The following is a 25,987-nucleotide window of genomic DNA, read 5'->3' on the forward strand; positions in this document are numbered from 1 at the left end:
TGAGCAAACAGCTAAACCATCCAATGTTATCCAACTATTGCCATTACTGTAATACTGATGAATATTGATTATTTGAAACAGGTAAAGAATCAATAATCGCATAGCATATAGCACATGCAGCTAAGCAGTGATTGTTGTTTATGAAAGTTATGTATGGCTAGCAAGAAGACCCAAATAATGCATCCCCAAGAACGAACAAAATATAGACAGTTTACGCACAGAGAAGTGTATAACTCCTTCACACTAGGAGGATATGGTTTACATACACACCTTATGGAAAGACATAGACCATTGCATCTATAGTCTTGAGCCTATGTATGTATGATGTTGAATTTCGAGAGTAGCAGCCCATTGTCCGTGTCCAACTCTACAATCAGAAGGCACACCAAGAGATTTCATCTTCCTCGCTGCTACTTCCTCGCAAAAATGCCAAATGGACGTGGAACTTGGAGGTTCTAATCTTCACCATCATTCAATGCAGCAAACGAAAAGGGTTCAAATTTGTAGCCATCGCCGCTGTAGAACTTATTCTGAAACTCCACCCAATGAAGACGCAGGGCATGGAGGAAAGCACTGAGTGTCTCCATCATGAGTAGTATAAATGCTGTGGCAAAAGCAAAAACTGCCAGACCCACCAAACGAATAACGAGACTGTCATACCTGCATTCAGTAACATTTGGCCAAAAGAGGAATTTTTTGTTAGCATGGTGTAGAACCTTCATCTCAGGTCAAGCAAGGCAACCATTTATACGCCAAGAATAAAAGGGTAGTTGATCACAAGCAAAAAATTTGGGAAATTTGGGTAGTACTAGTATTTTTTTGTCCTTTTCATGTCAACTAACTTTACATAACTGTTAGCAATTAGCATGAAGCATAATTGACTAGAAATAGAAATTAACCCCAGAAATGCGAAGTGGGCCAAATGCAGAATGTCTTTGAGAAAGCCAAAACAATATTGAAGGGAGGTTTCATTAACAATGCAAGGAGTCTATTGGAGTCAAAGGGCATCAATAATTGTACAAGGCTTTGGGCCCATTGATAAGAAAACTTACCCCCACGCAAGAAGGAGAACTTTTTCGTAGAAAACAGTCGATAACTCCGAGTGGGCCAAACTGCCAAAATAAACAAAAACGGATTACGAGATTGATAGCCAAGATGGAACTTCACTACATGATGGAATTGATCCTACCTCAAAGCCCACAGCCGGAGATATGACGCAGTATTTGATACTGCACCAAGTACAAATTCGATGGTGTGTATCATTTGATGCACAAATACCTCGGTAAAATCAAATTCCTCAGGGTCCGATTGGCTTGCAGAATCGTAGTCCCTGTCAGTATAGATGTCGGAGGTTTCAAGACTCTGATATGTTCGGCCTTGAAATCTCTTTTAGATACACACACAAATGGCAAAGTCAATATTTGTTTCAATGTAATCAGGACACAAAGCGAAAGATGGTTATGGTAGAAATCTATCATAAAAGAAATTAGACAGGCAAAAGAAATATAACCGTACAGGTGCCAATATAGAGCAGAGTTTCCACAACCATCTCCCAGGATAAAGGGGCTAAAGAGAGATACACGGCAGAGCTAAAAACATTGGAAGTACCTCAGAGTGGAGTTTCTTCAAAATATAAGGTTTTGGAAAGAGCATCCATGGAACAGCAATAACAGCCAAAAGCAACAATATAACCTAAAAATAATGTAAATTAGTAAATATCAGCATATGTATATATTATATACAATGTCACCAGTAACATAAGATTTATAACAAGCATGCCTGGAAAAAGCTCTGACCCCAAAACAGCTGGTTTTCACCTAAGTCTTCGAAAGGACTCAAGAACATGTAAATCATCACATGATAAAGGTCTGCTTCAGAACCAGTACACCATTTGGTAATGATGAGAAGTGAAAGATACCCAAACAGACTGTTAAGGAAGATCATTTGAGGTACAAACTGATACCTGGAAAGAGAGTTGAATAAGTTTTTGGCTGTGAAAGATTAGGAGTTTTTGAAAAAAAGAACAGTTGAGACAACATACTTAATATCAAGCAAGCTGCGAAAGTGGCGAGCATTAAAATAACTTAGGATGATTCCTAAATTCATTTGTGCAATGCCGAACAAAATAGACATTTTCATTTTTAAAGAATTTAAGAAAGGCAGCTCAGAACGACTTCCACGCCAACTTGGATCCACGCCAAATGGATATGTGTCATGATATTTGACTAAACCAATAGAACGAGATTCACTGTCGAGTCGGGAAAGAGAGAAACAATGTTAGTTATACATAAACAAATAAAAATGACAGGCAAGAGTACTAAAACACATCAGAAAAATGTGGATAAATAGACAGGTATAGATGACAATGAAATGGAACAGTATGAAAACCAGATTGGTTAGTGTTAGCAGAGAACATAGGAGATAACCTTGTAATAATACAGACTTTTTCATACTAAATATAGAATATGAGAAAAGATTTATGGTTAATAGGCTTCACTTTATTTTAACTTGTCCAGTGAAAGGCCCAAATGATTCCTAATTAATGCAATAGTAAAATGAGCTTATAGAAAAAGTTTGGGTGCCCATGTAGTACATGTGTCAGTTTTCTAACTTGAAGATTCTATAGAAAGATTATAATACTGCTAATCTCAGGAACAAGATAATCAACCAAATTCCATTGAAAACACATAGCCAGAAAAGGTTACTTATTTTGAGTACTTATTATGTACTTCCACGTTTTAGATGGAATAGAAACCATTCTACTGTGGAAGTGAAGGAAGATAGATATAGAATAGACCAATTTCATAGCCAATCTGACTATTAAAGGAGCCCAAGTGAGACTTCCTATATTCTTGTGCATTATGTCCCATGTCACTATAAATTTGAAGGATTTATTCCATCATTCCTACGTAAACCTGATCAACAGTAATCACACACTCATTTTTACCTGCATGTAGCATCCCGGCATCGATAGGCAGAGCTTCCAAATATGTTAAAAGGAACGGAAAAAAATTCGTTGTATATCAAGCCACAATAAATTGAAAAGAGAGACATCAGGAGGAGTACATATCGACCACCAAATAGCATCTCCATGAAGCTGCCAAGTTTCTGTAGGAAATGAACATTTAAGATATGAATAACTGAAAGAAATGAGAGCAAATAGATTGATGGAGTAAACAATTTGTTATACTAATAAATAAGAATTTAGCATATACAGTGCTCAACACATAAGAAAGTAAAAGTTCAATTAACATGACCATCTTGTCCACTCATTAGAGAAGAGATTTTACTCTGTACGAATTGTATATATTTACTCCCAGTTTAGATATAGCATCTCTGACATGGTAACCAATAGCTGAAAAAACTTGGTTACTTTATTCCTTCTTCTATCCATGATGAGAAGTTGATTACAGTTGTTAAATTTTCTTCTGAATTAATTTTAAATCAGCTCAATATATCATGAAAATACACAGCCATTGAGCCAAATGACCAAGGCCATGCAACAAGTACTTCTCAGAACCAACTAGTCCTTTATAACTTCTTTGCCTTTTCTTTTGAGTAAAATTATACACAAATTTATCAAACTCTAAATTAATCAAACACGAGCAACCTAACATTTCCTTCTAAATACAATTCCTTCCAACATAAATTTTCAGAAGCAAATATCATGATTAATTATTTTAATTCACATAACATACCAAGCAAGCATATTTATTGTATTAAGGCTAATCTCTGCAAGTCCCGCAAGAGAAAATGATAACCAAATTCTGGGGCATGTTCAAGAATATAAACCAATGTAAAGTAGTTTGATTATAGATTTCATGAACTTTAGAATCCAACAAAACAACAATATCTTCTCCTTAGTTTGTTGTATCAAAGAAACCTGAAGTAAAATTAAATGCATAACAGTAGCACGAAAATTCAAATAGCCACTGAGAAAGGCAATAAAAATAGCAAAATTGTGTCTGCAAGTGCAAATATATAGTTGGTAAACTCATGCTATTGAAACTCCAAAAGTAGATGGCATACTTGAGAACCAAGTTTCTTTTCACGGACAATTAGGATCAGCGCCCCTAATAACAAGCATATACCATGACCCCAGTCCCCGAACATGACAGCAAAAAGAAACGGAAACGTAATAATTGTATAAACTGCAGGGTTCGCCTCCTGGTATTTAGCAACACTGCCAGATAAAGGTTTGCATCAGAAACACAGAAATTAAAGACAACAATGTTACAGTGATATTGGTAAATTCAATTACTCAACAAAACAAAACTAGACAGAAATTTAATATATAAATAAGAAGCTGATGTAATACACAAAAGATACAGCTCAAACATACTGGCTTACCCATATGCATTAACAATTTCTTGATATGCATATGTGAAATTGTTGGTTTGAAAATATGTTGGAGGAGACTCAACTGAGTCCTTCACGTGAAAGATTATATCAGCTTGTGAATTACTATCACATGTTGCACGTTGCAGAGCTTCCTGTATCTGCAATATGTAGCCAGATCTCATCCCTTTCAATAAATGTTATACTGGATGAAGCGCTCCCGTTACTTCCACAAACAAAAAGAGCGTATATAGTAAAAGTACCTTAGTTTTAGAAAAGATAGGACACCAACCCTCACCCACCAAACACTTCTTTGTGACATCAAAATTCAGCATATTTAATGTGTCATAAACAGCCTTTTCCCTTTTCACCTAGAGGGAGGAGTCAAGAAATTAAATTAGTTTGTATACTAAAGCATCAATGATTTTCAAACTTAAACAGAAACTACAGCAGCTCAGTCCTACCATGTTCATCCACTTAGGGAGGTGAAATCCAATGGATGTCAAAACCTTATCTCGATGACAGAGGCCAGCCTCTAAGGTTGTCTTCAGATCAGACAGGTGTGATAGAACCTGACGAAGGCAAAGAGATGCCGTCAAACATGTAGTTACGGGAAAATCATTTCAAACAGTCCACTTTGAAGACTGTTGTCAGCTGTTGATTATTAACAGTTCCTGAGCCAGTGGTTGATTAAATTGAAGGTTTTAGTACAACATGGGGCTGGAGCTAGATGGCTACTTATATCTGTCTCATGGGATCTAGTTTATCAGGAAAAATGCACAGTACTTTTGTTCATCTTCTTACTCTGCATGAGAACTATACCACACTTTTAGCCAAATAAGAGGAGTCTCAATGGAACTGAGCCCTCATGTGTATTGAATGAAGTAGGAAACTAGAAATTATATTTATATATCTATATTGCCATAACAAGAATCACAGAAAGGCATATATGTGTTTATTTTCTGTGTATTGAAACACGAAAGCGATCCAGTTACAAACATACCTCTTGAGTTATATGCCTCCGCTTGGTCATTTCTTCTGGAACAGGATAGCAATTTGCACCAAAAGCTTCACAAATTTTCAGAATTTTTATTCTCACCTGTTCCCCTGAGAATGATACGATGAAAACTGTTTTCTCAACCTGCAGATGCAAAACCAAACAGTAAGTGTTCAATCTATTTTTCAAAAATAACATGCCTGAGGCTTCCTTTCATGGCTTAACTTCCACATTCAAATTAGAAGTGCTAATATATTCTCCAAAAATAAAAATAAAGAAACAATACCATCTCATTTGTTGCAGGATCCAGGATTTGGTCATAAGCTGGTGCCTGATTGAAAAGCATGTTTCCCCTTGTTGTACGAAAGAGCATCCTCTCAAATCTTAGGACTTTAGATTTAGGGATGATACCACTAACAAATCCCACACCACACTGATTAGAAGGTCCATTTAGCATCTCCTGGAAATTAGAAAACCTACCTGAATACAATAACAAAATTGATTCATAATGTACTCAAGCCTTATTGTTCTTACCTGATCCAGCAGTGACGAGGTGTCTGCATAATCATTACTAATATGGACATTGTCCTTTAATTCTGTATCCTGGGCTGTCATAGGACTCTCACTTGGTAAAAGGAGGTCTCCTGCCTGGAGTTACCATGTTTTTTGAGATGAATGGAATCTTGTATTGAACAAATATGATACCCCGAAATAGCAAAACAAAAAACAGACTAGACTATAAGGTGATGGAGGATAGAAAGAATATTTAATCTGATTGTTGAGCCAATACATCTCCAGTTAACATATTAGATTCAGTTGGACAATGAAACGTTTGCCTCCTGAAGTTTTAGCATGATCCTGGTTTTCATAATTTTTGGTAATATGCTGATTTCTGCCTTCAGTTTGGAAGGTAAAAGGCATGCCTCATACTTCTATGATCTTTTCCTAGATGGAAGTGGCAATAGTCTATTGGCAAACATGGCTTAAGAATTTGAGTATGTGAAATCATGTCATCACGATGTCGTGGTATTTCTCCTGGTGAATCTAGTCAATTACAAGTAAAAGATTATTCAACAACTACATTGATATAAACTTCTTGTCAGGTCCATAACTGCAAGTACAAATTGATGCCATTTATCATAAACAAAAAGTAACAGAACGTAATGTTTCCTTCACTGATATGCAGTCTCTGAAAAATAAAAGTAAGCACGTGAGGAAGTGCTGTGTTAGACACTCAAAATTTTCTCTTCCTTCTGTCCCACCATAAGTGGCCTGAGCTACCCCACTTTAAGTGGCCTAGTCCAATAAAAGAAACCTTTTATACATAAAAAAAGTTAAGTCAACTTTTGTGGACCTACCACTTAACACACAAAATACTTTCTTAATCTACTGCTAAAATCAAATAAGCCACTGTTAGTGGGACGAAGAGAGTACTAATTAAAATAGTAAATATTCAAAGTACTCCATATTGTTTACAAATTATTTATCCTAATTCCTTTTTAGGATAAACATCAATAGTTTGATAATGTACCTTCTGCAATACCATCTTAAACTCAAGCAGCTCATTGTATGTCCGCTGCAGTTTCTCACTATTAGCATTCATTTCACTTAACCCATGCTCATGCTCAGCAAGTTGAATCTAAGATCAGTAGAAACAACTATAATAAGTAACAGCCGGAGCATCAGAAATATTGATCTGTAGATGGTGATTGGTGACAAAATGAAACAGACCTCTAATTCTTCTAAATCAGTATCAGATTGAGAAGATGAATTAGAAGATGGTGTCAAACAAGCTTTATGTATCTGATCTTTGATAAAACGTAGTTTCCGGGACATCTCAGCACATCTTTTAACCTGTGGATTATATACCAGAAAGTAAATCTTGAAAAGCAAGAATGATAACTCATGAAGAAATAACCACAATCAAATCAGCATAAGAACATAATCCACATTGAAGTTCCTAGTAAAAACTCTTAGTTACAGAAATATGATGGAGAAATATTTTACAGTTAAAGGAAGTATGTTGATGCAATAAATTAGTGAGTTCCAACTTTTAATTCCATATAATATAAATTGATCTATATGGATACTAAATGGTTTGTATAATATTTTCACTAAGAACTAACAATAAATAAGAAGTCCAATTGACCAAATAAGAAAATAAGGTTGTACGCTGTTAATAGTAACAGAAACTTGAACAAATGTGTTTAGAATCTCCACAGTGACATTCAAAGTTTAAGAAATAAAGTTGATTGACAATGTATGTCCCAAAAATATATAACCAATAGCATTTCATAGCCATACCTGATTAACAAATGTTCTCTGAAAAGGGCTTTTCTCATCATTTAACTACAATTTAGGAAAGCATCCAAGATTGTTGTTAAAAAATAAGCAACTACTATAAGCTGAGATAAGAATTTTATCAATGAGTCAAATAGATATTCTAGTAGACATTCACAAAAGGATTGCAGAAGCATCCCATGAACAAAAGTGTCAAATGCTCAATGAACAAAACTGTCAGCAAAACAGACTTTCTTTTTCTTTTCTTAGCAGCTGCACTCCATCTCTATACAAAGTGACAAACTGATTATGAACCTGAGATTTATTTGCAGTGTAGTATCTGAATCTAAGGAGACTTGGAAGAGGTTTGAAAAAAATGAAATTGACTTAAAGTCTAATGTGAACACAATCACACAAAAGCACCAAAAACAGTCAAACTATTGTTTGTGACAGTGAGTTATTTTGACCCGTGCAGCAGATGCAGGCCTCTGCTTGGTTAAAGGTGGTGAGTCAGCAAACGAGGCCAATACGATGTGACCGTCCAAAGAAGTAAACAGAAAATGGGAAAGAGGCATCCATGTTAGTTAACACCATTGGAAGCATGCTCTGTTTTAAGAACAAGCTTAGCATATCCCTCCGTTTAGTTGCACCGATTGTGGACATGCACGTGGAGCGTGGACATATTGTAGAGTACTCCTTAGGGTGTGCACTTTTAATAAGCACGTATGTATAGGTTTGAGTTAGGAACACACCCACTGATTAATATCTGGTACTGAAACTCCCATAAAACTAACTCGGCTCATTTTCTTCCTTTGCAATTTTGTGGAATTACGAGTGTGTGAACAGTTATAGACTCAAATGTACTATAGAATGAATCGTCCAACAAAATCTCAACAAATTTGTCACCAGGAACTTCAAATTCTTAAGTAAACTGAAATTTGAACACTAAAAAAAGGGGTATACTTTATGATCATCAATATTCACACTCATCTACATAAAAAAACAGATATAAGTTAAATCCTACAGGAACAAAGATGCAGTGGCCTTAATTGCTAAAAGCAGGAGGCAAAAATAATCCCAATGCTTGAGATTACGTTAAATTTATACTCCCTCCGCTCCGCATGATGTTACATTTCCTCCAATCATTCGCTCCACCAAGTTCAAAAAATCAAATTATAATATAGTAGGAGTAGTCTAATAAGTAAATAAAACAGCAACAATTCGTCCAGTAGAATGTGGGAAAAAACAGAGCGTACGTCGCGGAATTGCATGAGACCGAGTTGGCCGAGATAAGAGACAGCACGGTGAGCGGACTCGACGGGGAGAATGAGCTGCACGAACATCATCTTCTCGGAGCGCATTAGATCCATGGTCGGCAAATTGTGGATGTACTCCATTTTCCATCCACCGCCAAAACAGACCTTTTAACTCAGTGTCTCCGATCAACCAACTAACAAGTGCATTTGTGTGAGAGAGGTGATGAACGTCGGTTTAGACGTTTAGTGCGAGAAATGTGGGGAATGCGAGTGTCGGTGATAGATATCTATTAGTAGCCAGTATGTTAGCATCGGCGGTGGCAACTGGCAACTGCAACGGCTGGTTTCTGCTCGCTTTTGGGGGTTCACTTGTAAATCGGTGGAGAAGAGTTCTGTCCAGGGTCAATTTGGTCAATTTTTCACTAGCACAAAAAATTACTCCCTATCTCAAGAAATGCGCACATCGTCTAAGTTCTATCAAAAATAAAATTAAACTCACTCTAAATGGGATGAAATGAGTATTTTGTGAGATTTGGATTCTCACCTCCAAATATATTGTGTTTTGGTAAGATAGGAATATGCTTATATGTCATTGCATAGTCTCCACAAATCGTTTCATGCCAGATCACATATGTTAGAAATAAATTTTCATATAAAATTGATAAAATACAAGAGAAAAATGTTTAAAACATTATTAAGAAAAATAAAGTTTATTTATCAAAAAGAAGAAATTTACTGAGGTTGATTTTATTTAATAATCTAAATAGAAAAACTAGGTTATTGGTATTAGCTATGAGTCATGTGAAGAATGAGTATGTAGTAATGTGCAAGTCAACTTAGAGATATCAAATTATTGATTTGAATAAATTATTGATATACTACCTTATTTAAGTGGAAGGTGTGTAAAGAAAAAAATTGTGCATGTTCAATGCGGTGAAATAGGCAAGGCAAGAACAAATTGTGATGATGCCACATCAATCCTACAGTATTTTTAAATCGATATATGATGTCACTAATTTGAAAAGAAGAGTATTGAAGTGAGACTTAGAGCATCTCCAATAGCGGCTAGCCGAACTACTGCAATCGGCGAGCGCACGCCGATTTCCAGGCGCTGGCCGATTCGCTCGCCGATGCGCTGGCCGCCATTGCAGGCTGGCGATCGGTGAGCGATCGGCCAGCGCAATTTTTTATTCTTTTATTTTTAAAATTTTTGAAACACTACTTGTTTTAACAAGTTTTCTCTCTATCTAAAATTCTTGTTTCTCCTCATTTCACGTCATTTTCAATGGTAAATAAGCTAGCCATAGGCTAGCCTGTTTCTCCTCCTGCCACATCATCCAGCATTAAAATTCCTCCTGCCACATCATCAGGACAAGCAACTGGACAAGCAATAGGCTAGCCACATCATTAGCACTTTTAAAAAAAATACAACTAAATTTACGGAATTAAACACAAAATACGGTATTAAATTTACGACACATATACGGAAAAATTCATTAATTTCATTAAAATAAAAAAAAGTACGTTAATTAAAAAAAATTACATAATAAAAAAAATACATAAAACAAAAAATAACTATCGCCGTGCAGTCCTCCGCGTCCACAACTCTTCAATTAAATCCTTTTGGAATTGAATATGAGCATCCACTTGGCGCATGTCGGCATGTGTCTGGAGGCGGCCGATTTCATCGCGAGGTACCCCCTTCGTACGTTGGGGGTGGCCACGCCGTGACTTGGACCGGCTTCATCGTCATTGGCCCAACTAGTCAGTTGTACACCTTCATCTTCGACTATCATGTTGTGCATGATAATACGGGCGTATATTATAGAAGCAATGCAGTCGACATGTCACAAACGCGTTGGACCCCTAATTGTCGCCCATCGGTACTAGAGCACACCAAATGCGCGCTCCACGTCCTTGCGCACCGACTCCTGTCGTTCCGCAAAGTAGGCCTTCCTGTCCTTATTTGTGCATCTGATCGTCTTCACAAAGACGGTCCACCTAGGGTATATCTCATCCGCCAAATAGTAGCCCATATCATGCCGGTTTCCGTTGGCGACAAAACTAATGGTCGGACCGACGCCCTGGCACTGCTCGTTGAAAAGGGGCGACGAGTTGAGGACGTTGAGGTCGTTGTTCGACCCAGCTACCCCAAAATACGCATGCCAAATCCACAGTCGGTAATCAGCTACGGCCTCGAGGATCATCGTGGGATTCTTTCCCTTGTAGCCGGTGGTGTAGAACCCCTTCCAGGCAGCGGGACAGTTCTTCCACTCCCAATGCATACAATCTATGCTGCCTAACATCCCCGGGAACCCATGCTTCTCCCCGTGCATCTGCAACAGATCCTAACAGTCTTGGGGGTTAGGGCTTCGAAGATACTGTTCCCCGAATATTTCAACGACGCCCTCACAGAAATTCTTCAGACACTTCAGGGCACTCGTCTCACCTATGTGGAGGTACTCGTCCCACATGTCTGCCGCCCCTCCGTAGGCCAACTGCCTGATTGCCGCAGTGCACTTTTGAATAGGGGTGTGGCCGGATCTGCAAGCCACATCGTGCCTGAAGCGGAAACACAGATATCGACGCTCCAAAGCGTCAACGACACGCATAAACAGCTTCCTGCGCATCCTAAAACGCCGCCTGAACAGGTTGGCGTTAAACCGCGGCTTCGGAGCGAAGTAGTCGTCATATAGCCGCTGATGTGCAGCTACGTGATCCCGAACAATCTCTGCTCGGCGATGGACAACGGGTCGAGGTCGAGGTACCGCCGGCTGAAAAGCCCTTTCTAACAACCGGTCTATCTCACCGGACGTATAGGCCTCCAATGCTTCGTCCATTTGTCGGTCGTACTCCTCATCACTACTACCACCAGTACTACCACCCGCGTTACTCATTTTGCGTTGTTGCTCTTGTATAGAAATTAAGAAAGAGAGAAAACTCGTTAAAACAAGTGGCGCGAATGAAAATGACGTGAAAATCGCATATATATAGTGTTTCGATATTTTAATTAAAAAAAAAATTGCGCTGGCCGATTGCTCGCCGATTGCCAGCCTACAACGGCAGCGAACGGATCAGCCAGCGCTCGCCGATTGCAATGGTTCGGTGAGCGAACCGGCCAGCGCCGAGAATCGGCTAGCCGGTCGCTCGCCGACCATTGTGGATGCTCTTAGAATGAAGATTTAAAATATACAGACTTTAGATCTTGTAATATGTTAGTTTTGTCTGAACGGATAGAGTTTGGAATTTTCTTAAATCAAGAATTGTTCAATATTATAAACCGATTCATAATGCGTCATGCCCATTAAACAGAAGCACCGACGAAACAAAATGTGTGAGTGTTTCATTAAAGATTAGAGTCAAACACAATATTCCATAATTTCTGAACGAAATAAAATATTATCTGCGCGCATAGCTCAAAACTGACGGTATGAAATAAAGATTTTATCGGCATTCCAATGTCTGAGCACATAAAATAAAAATTGAATGTATGGAAGTAGAAATCTCGAACTTTATAAATACTCAATTTGTACTCTTGTAGATGCCGGCTGATTAAATACACTCATGTGGGGTGTTACATATATGCAGACAATAAGGGCTACTGCAACTTTATTTCTTATTTGGATTGTCCTAATGTAAGATAGATGACGCATATATAAAAATAAACTAGTAGAAAAAAAGAAATAGGCTAAAACTAGGAGTAGTATTATTTCTTTTACGACTTGATGGAATCCACTACTAAGAGATGGGTGTGTACCAAAAGAAAAAAGAATAATTTACTCCTTAAACATATTCATTCTTAAATTTACTACTCAATAAAAAATTAATTTCCACACTAACAAATTCACATACAATAAAGCGATAATTGGACATCATTTTACTTAAAGCTCCCTTTATTAACCAAAAAGTTGTAAAAAATGAAGAAATAGATGGCTAAAATGTGGAGAAGGTGTGTGGTGTATTTTGTTGAATAACTCTCTAGTGTACAAAAACTACAGCCCGGTAAGGAGAAAATATTGGAGGGTGGGGGAACAAACCAAACCGCGTACTTACATCAAAGATAAAAGTGCACCAGTGAAGCTGCAACTTGTGCAAAGTGCGGCATTATTTGCTCTTTCTCTAGCATCTCTAGTACTTCAAAACTGTATATGGGAGCACGGCTGAAGAATATAAATTGTTACCCTCCAATCTTGAACTCCTGCATCATTGTAAAGCATGAAACATATTTAAGAAGTTTGAAAACCAATTAGGTCTGTTTTCAAGTCTTGCTTTTCTTCGACTATATTTTGTTATTGTTTTCAATCTACGTCGATCACTGCAAATATGCTTCATCAGATAAAACAACTGCAGCTTTTCATTAGGAAGTTAAATTAGTCCTTAGTTTGTACTTAGTTTTATCAGTTAGCTAAGAACTCACTCAAATAGACTAAAGTTATTCACTCAAAATCAAATGTAAAGCAGTTGAAAAGCATACAAGTTTCACAAATATAGGTGCCTTACATAAATACAAGGTTGCTATGGAAGGCCATTGTCTGCAGGGTAACCGCCAAGAACCCTTATAAATGTTGCAAACTCCTGCCAAGATTAAACATCGTAAGGTTTATACATAAGAAAATAACTGAAACCTAGACATTGGGGTGTAGCACTGAAAAAGGGGGAAAAAATTGCAGGCAGAACATTAGGGGTAGCACAGACCTTCAGATGACCTAGAGCATTTTGAGCTCTTTCATCTGCCATGGATGCTTCAAAATCAACATAGAAAAGATAGGGAAAGCATCTGCATGCAAGAATGAGACCATCTGATTACACACAATTAATCTAGGGAAAATTATCAAGTGAACTCTGAAAACAGTAATTGGATGCTTTAGGATAATAGCAGCAGATCTTTCGATGAATTTAATTTTTCATCAATTATCCTGAAAAGCTAAAAATATCCTAAAAATATTAGCCCAGAATCACACCTGTACTGCAAAGCACTTACTTAGGAAAGCCAATGGAATTGTCATCTGATGTTTGTAGAGTCCGCTTTGGCAGTGGACGGCTTTCAATCTAGTATCAGAAAATGATAAGTAGGCATACACAATAAAGTATTGAAGATATTCCGGGAGGCCAATGACAAACTAACCTTGGTGAGATTGATATTCCTCATAGCAAATACGGCCAGTGCCTTGAAAAGCATCCCAGGACCTTCCTCTAATGAGAAGACTATACTTGTCTGCGAAAAGTAAATAATGAATGATTAGATTGGTAGGTTAGAGGAAAATATGTGTGATGGGAAATTTGTTTTGAAAAAAGGAATTCTAACCTTGAAAGGTTTATCGGTGCCTGGTATGATAGGCTCCCTAGCCAGCATAAGGAATCGAGTCACATTAGCAGTATCATCCTGGCAACAAGGTAGACAAATGGCAGTGTTTTAAATCTGTAAGAAAATGGTTATGCAACACAACGTAAATATAATATCTACAAACAAACCTGAATGTCCTGAGCAAGTACATCAAGACCATAGATCTTAGCAGCAGTTAAGCTAGCAACTGCCCCGGCATCTTCTAGCTCATGGAATGCAACATGCTGGGGGGGGGGAAGTAGAATTCAGTTATTCGTAAAATTAAATTACAATCACACGTTAACAAGAAAAGGTAAAGCATACTACCTTTGCTGCACCAGCAGTATCATCCACGGCTTCCCTAACCAGACCTAGCTTAGTTAAGGTGTTCTCACACTGTGCAAGAGCCTGCAGTATCAGGAGTCACAGATTGTAAGCTTTGTGTTCCAGAAACAATAACCTGGTTTCATTGGGCTTGAGATACCTGCGGATGGCTTAGAACCCTTGTTAGATTTTCAATCTTGATCCCGGGATTAGCTAGTAAGCAGTGACGGATTGCAATTTTAACTTCTCCAACAATATGCAACCTATGCCGGAGTAGAAGATCATAGTTCCTGTGTATACTGCCTCCCAACGAATTTTCTATAGGCAAAACCGCTCTATCAACAAGCCACCTCTCTACTGCCTGCAGTAGCAGTAGTTAAACAGAAAATTTCAGCATTCAACAGAAATTTGAAGACAGTTTATCATCACCATATCTTCAAAATTCAACTACAGTTCAACAAAATAAGACACATGATGAAATTGACAGAAATCACAATTCATGAAATAAGGCACATCATAAAATAGATTAGTAATTAGAATTCACCAAATAAGGCACAAGATACTGACTTGAAAAGCTGTATCAAATTGTTCACATGGTACTGCCTCGCAATTCGGATAAGCCTTCTCGGCTGCAGACTCGCTGTACGCACCTCGAACGCCCTTTGAAAACACATAACCGAAATCAGAACCATATTCTCTCTCGTGGAGCAGGCGATGGCCAATTCTCATTGGAATTTATGCAATAACATGCAGATAATTTAGAAGGAGGGGGAGAACCTGATAAGCGACGCGGAGACGAGGCCCTTCCGCCGCCAAGTGCGACAGCTGAGCAGAGGTCAAAGGCCCTGAAACAATCAGCAATTCAAAAGTAATCAATCGAAATTACATCCTACAATATCGGGGGTTCAAATAAGATGAAAATAATGAGATGTACGAGGAAGTGATGGGAGAGAGTCTCTGGAATTGAACTGGTAAGGGGAATCCTGGACGAGCTTCTGCAGGTCGATTGCTTGGGTTTTGTTGTCATTGCTACTTTTACCACTACTAGAGCTGGAGGCGTGAAAATGGAAGTTGCGACGGGATTGAATAGGTCTGAGGGAGAAGAATCGATTACGGTTAGAGGTAGGGTTATGGATTCCGGAATTAAGGGGGGTGATTGGGGATCGGGATGTGTTGGCCGCCATTGTCGTCGCGGCGGATAATTTACAAATCACAAATAGTTTCAGAAGAATTGAAGAAACGTCGATGTTTTGCTTCGGTCAATTCCGAAAATTTTTGAGTCCAAGAATACAATTATTGATTTATATTATCCTTCCATCAGCCCCTATATTAATTTTAATATAAGTAATTTTTTTAATATACGCTCCCTCCATCCCACAATAAGAGTCACATTTTGTTATTTTAGTTCATTCTACAATAAGAGTCACACTTCATTTTTATCATAAATAGTAAATAGGTCACATTACTTAACTCATATACTATTTTATTATAAAATCAATATAAAAAAGTGGGTCTCATATTCCACTAACTTTTTCAACCCAAATATTTTTGTGAGATGGACAAAAATAGAAAGTGCACATATTTTTATGGGACGGAGAGTATTTTTTACTCAGAAATTAAAATTCAGAGATTGATTTTGGAGTACCGTTAAAACTAATTGTCTATCATATTTTAAGTTTTAGTGTATTATTGGAGATCGTGGAGTTACTGTATTATTTAACATTAGAACTGAAATTTGAGTATGTATACTAATTTACTATTGTTTGTATATTTTCGATTAATAAGTAGTTATCATCATTTTAAAATAACTATCATTTGATAAAAATAATCTTATATTCCAATGATAAAAAAAATTTGGACAATCAGGAGGTGGAGCTGATGAAGTGATCAAGAGGAAGAAGACGGTGGAGATGGCTTATAACTACAGTCAATTTGAACAAAATATTTGACAAATCTGCAAAAATGGAGATTTGAAAAAATTGGCAAAACTTAAACAAAATCAAGCACAAACGCGGTAAGAATAGCAAATTTTTTATGGCTAATAATATCTGATAGATTGTTGTTAGATGAAGGAAGATCTCCAGAGAGGGGAGGGTTCCCGTCGCAGAGGGGGGGAGAGAGGAAGCCAGAAATTTGTTTGACCTGTTTAGGATCCGCATTTTTTCCATTTGACCTGTGAAATTGAGATGTTGGATTTAGATTCTTCATTTAAAATTTTGGAATTGAAATTATGGAATTCAAAAATTTGGAATTACAATTCAATTCCAATTCTACACATCTTTTGATAACAAACAACAAATTTGGAATTGAAGCCTCCAATTCCAATTCCAATTCCATGAGTTGAATTCGTGTACCGAACACAGCCAATATTTTTACTAGACACAGTTTTTCTTTTTTCTTTTGAATGGGAGGGTGAAAAGCGTTTCTGGGATTGTTTAGTTAAAACAAAGGAATGATGTTGTATTTTGTTAATAATATTGGTCTTTGGGCTTGGGCTTGGGCTGGGGCATAAGCATCATCATATCTTGAGTAATTTTGAAAAGAAATACATGAACTTGATTCCAGCCCAATTTAAATGCATATTTGATCATATCTTGAGTAATTTTGAAAAGAAATACATGAACTTGATTCCAGCCCAATTTTAAATGCATATTTGATTTAGAAATGCAATGCTTCTTTCTCCGCGCCTTATATGGGTTAACTTAACTTCACATGGAGACAAAAAACATGTAGCATTTGTTTGTGTATGTTTATGCAGTAGGTTGTTGAAATTCTCACTTTCAATTAGTTGGTTGGCCACACTTCAATTTATTTAGGGAAATTGGTCTCTAAAATCATGAACTTTGCCCAAAATTTGGTATTTCCCATGAACTTTGAAATTGGTATATAATATCACGAACTTTGCATTTTGTTTGGTATTTCCCATGACATGTTTATTACTATATTTGACTAACTTACGAAGCTTTTATCATACTTGACACAATTAAATCAATGTGGTTTTCAACGTGACTTTTTATGCTACATGTTATGAACTTAAAAAATGGTTTCAAATATTATAAAACATATCACGGTTGCCTATGTTAAACAAGATTTTGATGAAAATATCTTATTTGAGTGAATTTGGGAAATACCAAACAAAATACAAAGTTCGTGATATTATATACCAATTTCAAAGTTCATGGGAAATACCAAATTTTGGGCAAAGTTCATGGTTTTAGAGACCAATTTCCCATTTATTTATAATTACACACCATCAATTTAAACAAAATCTCACTGTCTCAGCATTTCAAATTTCACTGACAACCTCAATGACAAATATCTTAATATTACTACAAGAAATTCAATGTTGGCCTTTACTTAACAAGATTCTATCTCATCAAATTAGTTTTATAGTGAAAACACTACCAACTCTATGGTTATTGAAAAAAAATATGTAACATTTCAGTGTTCCTGAAAAAAAATATGGTCACTAAGCTCTTACTTCACTTCTCAATTTTGTGCACGGCTAGCCATTTTCAACACAACACAAAAACCTAGTATGAACGCACAAAATTAATGAATTTGAAGATCAAGCCTTATAAGATTTGTGTTCTTATCAAATCAACGTTTTAATTATATAAGAACCTGATAATTTTGGGTTAGGTTGAGCTCGAGTGTAGTTTAATTACTCCCCTTCAAAAGTAATAGTAGTCCATATGTTTTTCAATAAGAAGTTGTTAATGTAATTGTATCGATCGAGACTGTTAAATCTATCAATTATCAAAACACTTATGAGGAAGCTCACATGTATTTTACTAGGAGTATATGGAGTATAAAAGTAGTGACAACTTAGGCATGAAATATAAATTTAATCCTAACAAGGTCACCCTACAAGAAGATAAATATACGTTTGGTAGAAATATGTTTTCAAAAAAGTGGGGTATATATGGTCCATCCATGTGTAACAATCCAATTAAAATTCTACTATAATATGCAGAAGCTTCAAGATTTTATAGAGTTTCCAAAGCATATTCTTTTCTTCGGTGATATAGCATGCCATATAGTAGTATTATCAAAGGCACAGTTTCCCATCTCAGCTTTCACTTTGCCTCTCCACTATTTTTTATTTTATTTTATTTGGCCGAAAAAACCAAAATTTTGACCGGTCAACTGATTTGACTGATACTGATTGCATCTGGTCCCACGTTATCTTACATGTGGTACATGTGAGCCCACTACAAATTATTTCTTCACCAAAAGTAGGGTTTCTTGATTAATCACACCAATCTAATTCCAAACCCTATCATCTTTACATATTTTCAATTCCTCTGTTTTCTTTCTTATCCTCCTAAATGTAGACATCTTCTTTTTTCGTCGATGATAATTGCTTTCTTGACCAATAATGAATGTAAATACTAATTTAGTATAAATATCATATATGAATGTGTCGGGTTGGTTCGAACTTCAAACCACTTGGAAAAGTAAAGTTCATATTCATTAGAAAAAAGAAATCGACATTCACTTAGTATAATAAGTAATTATTCAATGGAGCAATTATTTGGCCCTTTGAAAATATGGAGAGGGAAGCAAACTACAATCCGTTTTCATGGGATCCCAAGAGAGAATGCAGTGACAGGTGATGACAATATTAGAATATTCGTTAGTTGGCATTGATTTTCCCACATTCCAAGAATCTTGGTCCCTTCAGATTTATTTGTACATTGGGAAGCACAAACATATTAATAATATACTCCACTATATACTATAATTAATATAGTAGTATTATTAATATATATGTGTGTGTTTTGCTGACTGGCTAAGTGGTAGCTAGATCACCTGCTTCTCTTCCTTTTATTTGGATTGGCTGATTATGTATTATAAGTGGAATGCATGTGTTGCTTATTTGTTATCTTAATGGATAAGGAAAAATAACCAATCATTCGTTACTTGAACATTACTACTCACTAGTGTTAACACTCAAAAGCTTTTTTAATAACGAAGATATATTAATTTAAAATTATGAATATAGAGTAAATAAGTATAAAAATATATTTACAGATAAGAACTAATTAAAATAAATATTTGTAATATTATAAACAACAACAAAAAATATTTGTACAATTGTACTTCTCTCAACCCACTCTCAAGAAACATTTCATATTTTAGCGGATGATTGTATACTATTTTAATATTTGATATGAGTGTAGTATAAAATAAAAGAAATAACAAAAGAGAAGATGTGTGGATGAAATGAAATAAGACATACAAATAAAGAAAAATGTAATACTACTATTTACAAAAGAATAAAAAAAAAAAGCAAACTATTTGAAGGAATAAGTTCACCAGTTTAAATTAACAAAATCAACTCAATTATAACTATGTGTACTTCTAGTAATTTAAATATAAATACATTTATAAGTAACTTCAACATATTTAATAAAATTAATATATTATATATAAAATTGTAGTATATTACTATACATAACAACAATTAATGTTATGCAATATTGTTCTTTTTTTGATAATGATATTAATTTAGTTTCACTTTATATCATTATTTATTGATATTTCATAATTACTTGGTTTAGCGAATTCAATATAAACATATTTCAAAGTTTTGAGAAGTAAAAAGAATAGAAATATGAGTAAATAATAACATAATTCAAAAAAATAATTCAATAAATTAAAATTTCAAATTAAAACTTAGCATGAATATAATAATAGAGTACAACACTTAAATTAAAACTATATTCTATTAATAAAAATGTACCCCTACTATAAATTGCATAATTTTATAGTACCATTATTTAAAATCAAAATTATACTCCAAAAAGCCCACTAAATATATTAGATTAGTAAGATAAGATAAGATATTCAAATACTTATGAACGGAGTACTACTTGAAGCGAGGTTTTAGCGATTTTTTGTATGTTTATCAATCTTTTAACTCCGCTCTATAATTGGTGGTATACATTTTATCTTCCCTTTTGAGTTGAAGTAACACCAAATTTTTTTTCAAAATGTTAGTATGATGCAATATTGTTCTTGGTTTGATATTGATATTAATTTAGTTTTTTTTTTATCATTATTATTTTGTAGTATTTTATATTTATTATTTGGTTTAGCCAAATTTAATTTCAATATTTGATAATATATTTACATTCCACAAATATTTTGAAAAGTCTAAATAGAGAAATATGAGTAATCAAAGACAAATCAATTCTATCTATATACTATGAATTTAATAACTTAGTAAAAATACTTAAAATTTTCATTTTCCCTTTTGAGTAGAAGTAACACCAAGTGTACGACCTAATATCAAGAAACTAACACATAGTATGTGTTCGTATTAATAAGCATGTTCTTGTTATGCAATATTGTTCTTTGTTTAATAATGAAATTAATTTAGCTTCATTTTTCATAGTTATTATTTGGTGTAGCCAAATTTAAATTCAATATTTCAAAATTATCGGAATTTTAAAAGATAGAAATATGAGTAAATCAAAATAACTCAATTCTAACGGTATACTTTAAACTTAATTACTTATTAAAAAAATAATTTAAAAAATATATATTATACAGAGTCAATATATTAGAAGTCCAAATTAATCTTAGCTTAAAATAAATACAATAATAGAGTGCGGCACTTAAATTAAAACTCTATTTAGTTAAGAAAGATATACTATAAAATGAGGACATAGCACTATTGGAAATCTAAATTATATACTACTACTGAAAATTTTAACACAATAAAAGCACACTAAATATAAACAAAATTCCAAACAATATACAATAAATTAATATCATCCTAAAACCCTAATGCACATGCCACGCCTCGCCTCGCCTCGCCTCGCCTCCGCTGCCTTGCTGCCGCCATTGCTGGTAAAGATCGAATCTCTTCTTCCTCTTCTTTTTCGTCTTCACACCTTTCCCCCCTATCTCTCTCGCCCGGATCTGTCATGTTCTCGTAGCCAGTCGCCGCCTTGCCGCCACTGCCCCGCCTTTGTCACCCATCGTCGGAGCTGTCGCCGGATTCCAAGAGTTCTTCTATGCTGCAATCAAAAATAAAATTATCAGTAAATCAATCAATAAAAATGCAAATTCTGATTCATTAGACCAATTTTGTGTGTATGTATATGTGTTTTATCTTATTTGAGAAGCCACTGATTCATTAGACCAATTTTTTGTCCAATAATATCAGCCTCTTTTCTGTCCAATGATTGTCATTTCTCAAAATGACTAAAAGGATAAACAAAAATAGCTTCTGATTTTCCCTCCAAAAAGGGCATTAATGTCTTTTCACCAAACTGACACTTTAGATTATGATAGATGATAGATGATAGATGATAGATGATAGATGCGTTACAAGGATGTGATGTCATGAGTTAAAGTTCTCTAAAATTGAGTGATCATGCTAAGTTGGTTGTAGGAATAGCATATATTACAGCAGCTTCAAAGGAAACAAGAAAATTCAGATCTCAGAAGATATATTTCTTATAAAAATAAATAATACTTACTTGAGTGAATTTCAAAGGAAGAAGATAATAAAAAAGGAGAAAAAATAAGTACTATATTTATCTTTTATATGAATAAGAGGTAAATATATGTCTTCAAAATTGAAGAATACATAATCAAATACTGTCTTTTATGATGGATAATGAGTTTGTATAAAGAAAAGATAAATATGGTAGTTATTTCTCTTTACCTTTCGGTCTATTTATCCCTTTAAAGTTGAACTTAGTAAAAGAATCGTCGTCTGCTCTTAATGACTTTAAGAATAAACATGTTGGTAAAATGACTCATCAGTTACTAGCGTGTGAGCACGTGGATAAATTAAGAATAGACATAAAAATCAAGACAAGAAATGTGATTTTTTAAATCTTAATGATCAATGTTGTTGAATGATTCTTCATTTACCCGCATGTGAGAGTGAGTGGATTCGTTGTTGAATTAAGAATCAAACACAAACTCAATGGAAAAAGAGTTCGTATGGTCTTCTATTAATGCAACATAAATATTAAGAAATGGATTTGATCCATGTGGATGTTGTTAATTACTTAGCTTCAAAATCCCTTTTCCTCTCATTCATTGAGACAAACTTTTCATTTGAAATGGAGAATGTAAATAAAAGGGGAAATATATAGTAAAAGAGGGCATCCCACAAATGGTGAAAAAGGGGCTTCTATGTTTTTGTGAAGTAAAATTAAGATTGGTGATGGATCGAATAGCATGTTGATTTCTGTGTGAAGATTCAATTTATATCTACTTTTTAGGTGCATGTGACAAGATTTGACAAATCAAATATCAATATTTATGTACATAGCTGTATAGAATCTTGATCAGCTAGCTTTGCATTACAAAATTCAAAAGTAACAATACTTTCATTTATTTAGTATATATACTAGTATAAAGTCTCATGCATATGCTTCGTATTAATTATAACAACTAGGAATTAAATGTAACTCAACACCATATTTATACTCATGTGCTATACATAGATGGTCACATCACATGTAATACTGGTTGTGTATATATTAGGATTCACGTCTATCTGAAAATAGAAAACAAATAAAATAACTTAAACTATGTGAGGTGTACAAAAATAGGTACAGATTTGTCCATTCAAAACATAGCTAGGTTGCACGTGTCGGATATATGGAGCAACCTTGGTTTGGAAACAATTCATATTCGATCGAACAATAAGGGAAAATGATTGAAATCACTAATTACGTCTATTAGTAGTGTCACAGTTTAGACCTAATATTAATGATGACGACTATAATATAAATACAAATACAATCATGTATATAATGATGGGGTATTCTATGTTTTCTTTTCTCGAAGCATCCATATACCATATACTCCACAACACCTGTACAAACCTACTGATTTCAGTCACCACCAGACTTACAAAGTATCCTATGTTGTTGTTGGGTTTTTTTTAAAAAAAAAATTGGTCGGGCGGATTTTTATTTTTTTTAGGTCTCATGTGGAATATTGTAAATCTGAGCACATTTTAAGAGTAAAATATTACTCCATTTTTAATTGCAATGACATCAATTTTCAATATATGGTAGAGAGAAACAGAGCACATTAGAAATTAGAATTGAATGAAGAGAATGAAATTCGAGGTGATTAATAAAAGTACAAGACAAGTACGTAGAGTAGTAGCAATAGGGTAGTAGCAGTTGTCTGAATCCGACATGCCGCGGCGAGGAAGCCCGAAGAGCACCGGGCCGGGCCCACGGGGGTGGGGTCCACCACGTAGTTTGCCTTCCCACGCCGCAGGGGACCCACAATTCGGAATTGAAATGCCGCTGTGTAGACTGCTTTTTATCGTTTTCTCTCTTGCGTGCCAACACCCACATATTACTGACACACATCCCCACCACAATCTCGTAATCATTACTCTCACTCTCCTTCTCTCTCCTAAACTGTTAACGACACCCCACTTTGTCCTCGCTCTCTCAATCCGAATATATATATGGGGTAATGGGGGTGTGTGGCTTGTACTACTAGGCTCAGTTTTTCTTTCTCTCTTTTTTTTTCCACCTAAGATCTGAGCACAACCTTCTTCTATTTATACACATTCCCTCTCATCTTTCTCGAAGAAGAAGAAGAAGAAGAAGTAGAAGCACAGGTGTTGCATGGTGGGATGGATTCTTCAAGCGCACAGCTCCATCTCCAGGTGCAATTAATTTTCTGATTTGTAATGTGTATGTGTTGATCACTTAATCAAATATGTATCTGAATCTGATCAATTTCTCTCCCATACTTGATGAAAAAAAAGCATCTTCTTTGATTTCAAACTTTGGTGTCGCAAATTCTATATTCCATTAATAGTGAAAAAGCAAATATTTTTAAACGAAAAGCCTTGGAAATTTCTGATTGTACCTGACTTCATTATAAGGAGATTAATTCCTTGAAATTGGAACCCTAATTTTAGAATACATATGTATTTATGAATGTTGGAAATTGGGTGAGATTAATACTGACAATGAGATGGAAAATGTAATCAGGAAATGGGTATAGAAAGCATGGTGGCGTGCAAGCAGCAAGATGGAAACAAGAAGGCAAGGCCAGCTGATATGCAAGCTCTAAAATGCCCTCGATGCGACTCCGCCAACACCAAATTCTGCTACTACAACAACTACAGCCTCTCCCAGCCCCGATACTTCTGCAAATCCTGCCGACGATACTGGACCAAAGGCGGCACCCTCCGCAACGTCCCCGTCGGCGGAGGCTGCCGCAAGAACAAGAGATCCTCCTCCACTTCCTCTTCCTCCTCCTCCTCCAAGCGAAGCCAGGACCACCCCCTCCCCTCCCCTATCCCTTCCATGCCTCCTCTCTCCTACGATTCCAACGATCTCAATCTCGCCATCGCCACTCTCCAGAAGCAGAATTCCGCCCATTTAGGGTTAGAGGATCACGATTTCTCCATCTGGGCCCACTCCCAAGCCCTCGGCACCTCCTCTTCGGGGCTGTTTGATGCCATCAGAAGTAGTGGCTTTCTTGAGAACCCGAGCGCTGGGAATGGGCTTCACAATTTGTACTATGATGATCAGAATGGGATGATGCACGACATGCCATATGGGGACTATGCGGTCCCCACGGCCGTGGCCACGGTGAAGCAGGAGATGCTCGGAGGGAGGGACGCGGACGGGAGGATATTGTGGGGTTTCCCGTGGCAAAATATGGGTGCCGGGGATGGCAATGGGCCGGATCTCGATTCCGCTACCAGACTTAACTGGAATGGGATCGGGTCATCCAATTGGCAGGGGCTTCTCAATAGTCCTCTTACATAAGAGGACAGAGCGAAGAAGCCCCTTAAATAATTACAATTATTCTTAATCGTATAAGAATAATTGTAATTGTTTAGATTGGGAATTTGAGTGGGTTATAGTGTTTGCTAGAGAGGGGTTGGGGAAAGAAGAAAAAAGGATAGAGTTTAATTACTTATCAAGTGTTTAACTTAAAGGGAAAGTTTAATTAATTTTAATGATGTGGATTTGTGATCTGTATTGTACGAAGAGGGAATTGATTCACTTGAATCGTCTTCTTCTTTTTTTGTTGACTGTCTACATTTATTTGTTTGACGACAAACTAATGGAATTTCATTTCTTGTTCTTTATTTATTGTCGTTATTTAATCCCCTAAATACAATAGAAACAGTTGAAGTAAGGCAGGCTGATTTGTTTGCCTCTTTTGAGGAAATGGAATTTGACAATCTTGAAATTGGCAGTGTGTTTGATTGGAAGATAATGGTAAACAATGTTGCTTTCAAGAGATAATGTAATGATGGTTTATTGTTTAGAGGTAGATCTTAGTGGATTATTAAATGGGAAAATGGAATGTTGATTAGGGATTAATTAAATGATAATTGTGGTTCACTAGTCCCAATGACATTGAAATTCAGCAAATTAAGGCTAGAGTCTTGCGCGATTCGGACAAACCAAATCCAACAGCAGATTTGGGCGTGAAACAAAAGTC

General features: G+C 35.8%; 3 protein-coding genes across 9 annotated transcripts; 1 reads left to right on the forward strand and 2 right to left on the reverse strand.

Annotated features, from left to right (window-relative positions):
- Positions 1 to 12: 12 nt before the first annotated feature.
- On the reverse strand, positions 13 to 9,388 carry LOC125186163 (V-type proton ATPase subunit a1-like). 7 transcript variants are annotated; one of them, XM_048082500.2, is made up of 18 exons: positions 8,872 to 9,388; positions 7,640 to 7,684; positions 7,067 to 7,189; positions 6,867 to 6,974; positions 5,870 to 5,983; positions 5,622 to 5,795; positions 5,342 to 5,479; positions 4,803 to 4,910; positions 4,602 to 4,709; positions 4,351 to 4,499; positions 4,030 to 4,183; positions 2,948 to 3,108; positions 2,042 to 2,248; positions 1,780 to 1,963; positions 1,609 to 1,692; positions 1,190 to 1,386; positions 1,053 to 1,112; positions 13 to 660 (listed from the first exon to the last, which is right to left on the reverse strand). In XM_048082500.2, exons 1-18 carry the CDS (start codon positions 9,010 to 9,012, stop codon positions 456 to 458), a joined length of 2,460 nt encoding a protein of 819 aa, XP_047938457.1. In that variant the 5' UTR covers positions 9,013 to 9,388; the 3' UTR covers positions 13 to 455. The 7 variants fall into 7 exon arrangements, 4 of the variants coding, with proteins under 4 accessions (XP_047938457.1, XP_088914619.1, XP_047938459.1 ...); XM_089058493.1 differs by lacking the exon at positions 7,640 to 7,684; XR_007170369.2 differs by lacking the exon at positions 13 to 660 and having other exon boundaries at positions 1,190 to 1,330.
- Positions 9,389 to 12,746: 3,358 nt separating this feature from the next.
- LOC125186149 (arogenate dehydratase 2-like) lies at positions 12,747 to 15,788 on the reverse strand. Its single transcript, XM_048082484.2, has 12 exons — positions 15,453 to 15,788; positions 15,296 to 15,363; positions 15,086 to 15,178; positions 14,679 to 14,879; positions 14,522 to 14,602; positions 14,344 to 14,439; positions 14,177 to 14,254; positions 13,997 to 14,086; positions 13,853 to 13,920; positions 13,567 to 13,648; positions 13,372 to 13,446; positions 12,747 to 13,069 (listed from the first exon to the last, which is right to left on the reverse strand). The coding sequence occupies exons 1-11, from the start codon at positions 15,700 to 15,702 to the stop codon at positions 13,387 to 13,389; spliced, it is 1,167 nt and encodes a 388-aa protein (XP_047938441.1). The 5' UTR covers positions 15,703 to 15,788; the 3' UTR covers positions 12,747 to 13,069; positions 13,372 to 13,386.
- An 8,208-nt stretch (positions 15,789 to 23,996) lies between these two features.
- On the forward strand, positions 23,997 to 25,628 carry LOC125187256 (dof zinc finger protein DOF2.1-like). The gene is made up of 2 exons (XM_048083811.2): positions 23,997 to 24,185; positions 24,517 to 25,628. The coding sequence occupies exons 1-2, from the start codon at positions 24,153 to 24,155 to the stop codon at positions 25,300 to 25,302; spliced, it is 819 nt and encodes a 272-aa protein (XP_047939768.1). The 5' UTR covers positions 23,997 to 24,152; the 3' UTR covers positions 25,303 to 25,628.
- The last annotated feature ends 359 nt before the right edge of the window (positions 25,629 to 25,987 follow it).

The sequence above is a fragment of the Salvia hispanica genome, chromosome 5 (assembly GCF_029641045.1).
Source record: "Salvia hispanica isolate PSC_SH4W2 chromosome 5, Shi_PSC_v1, whole genome shotgun sequence".
In the NCBI taxonomy this organism is placed as follows: Eukaryota; Viridiplantae; Streptophyta; class Magnoliopsida; order Lamiales; family Lamiaceae; genus Salvia; species Salvia hispanica.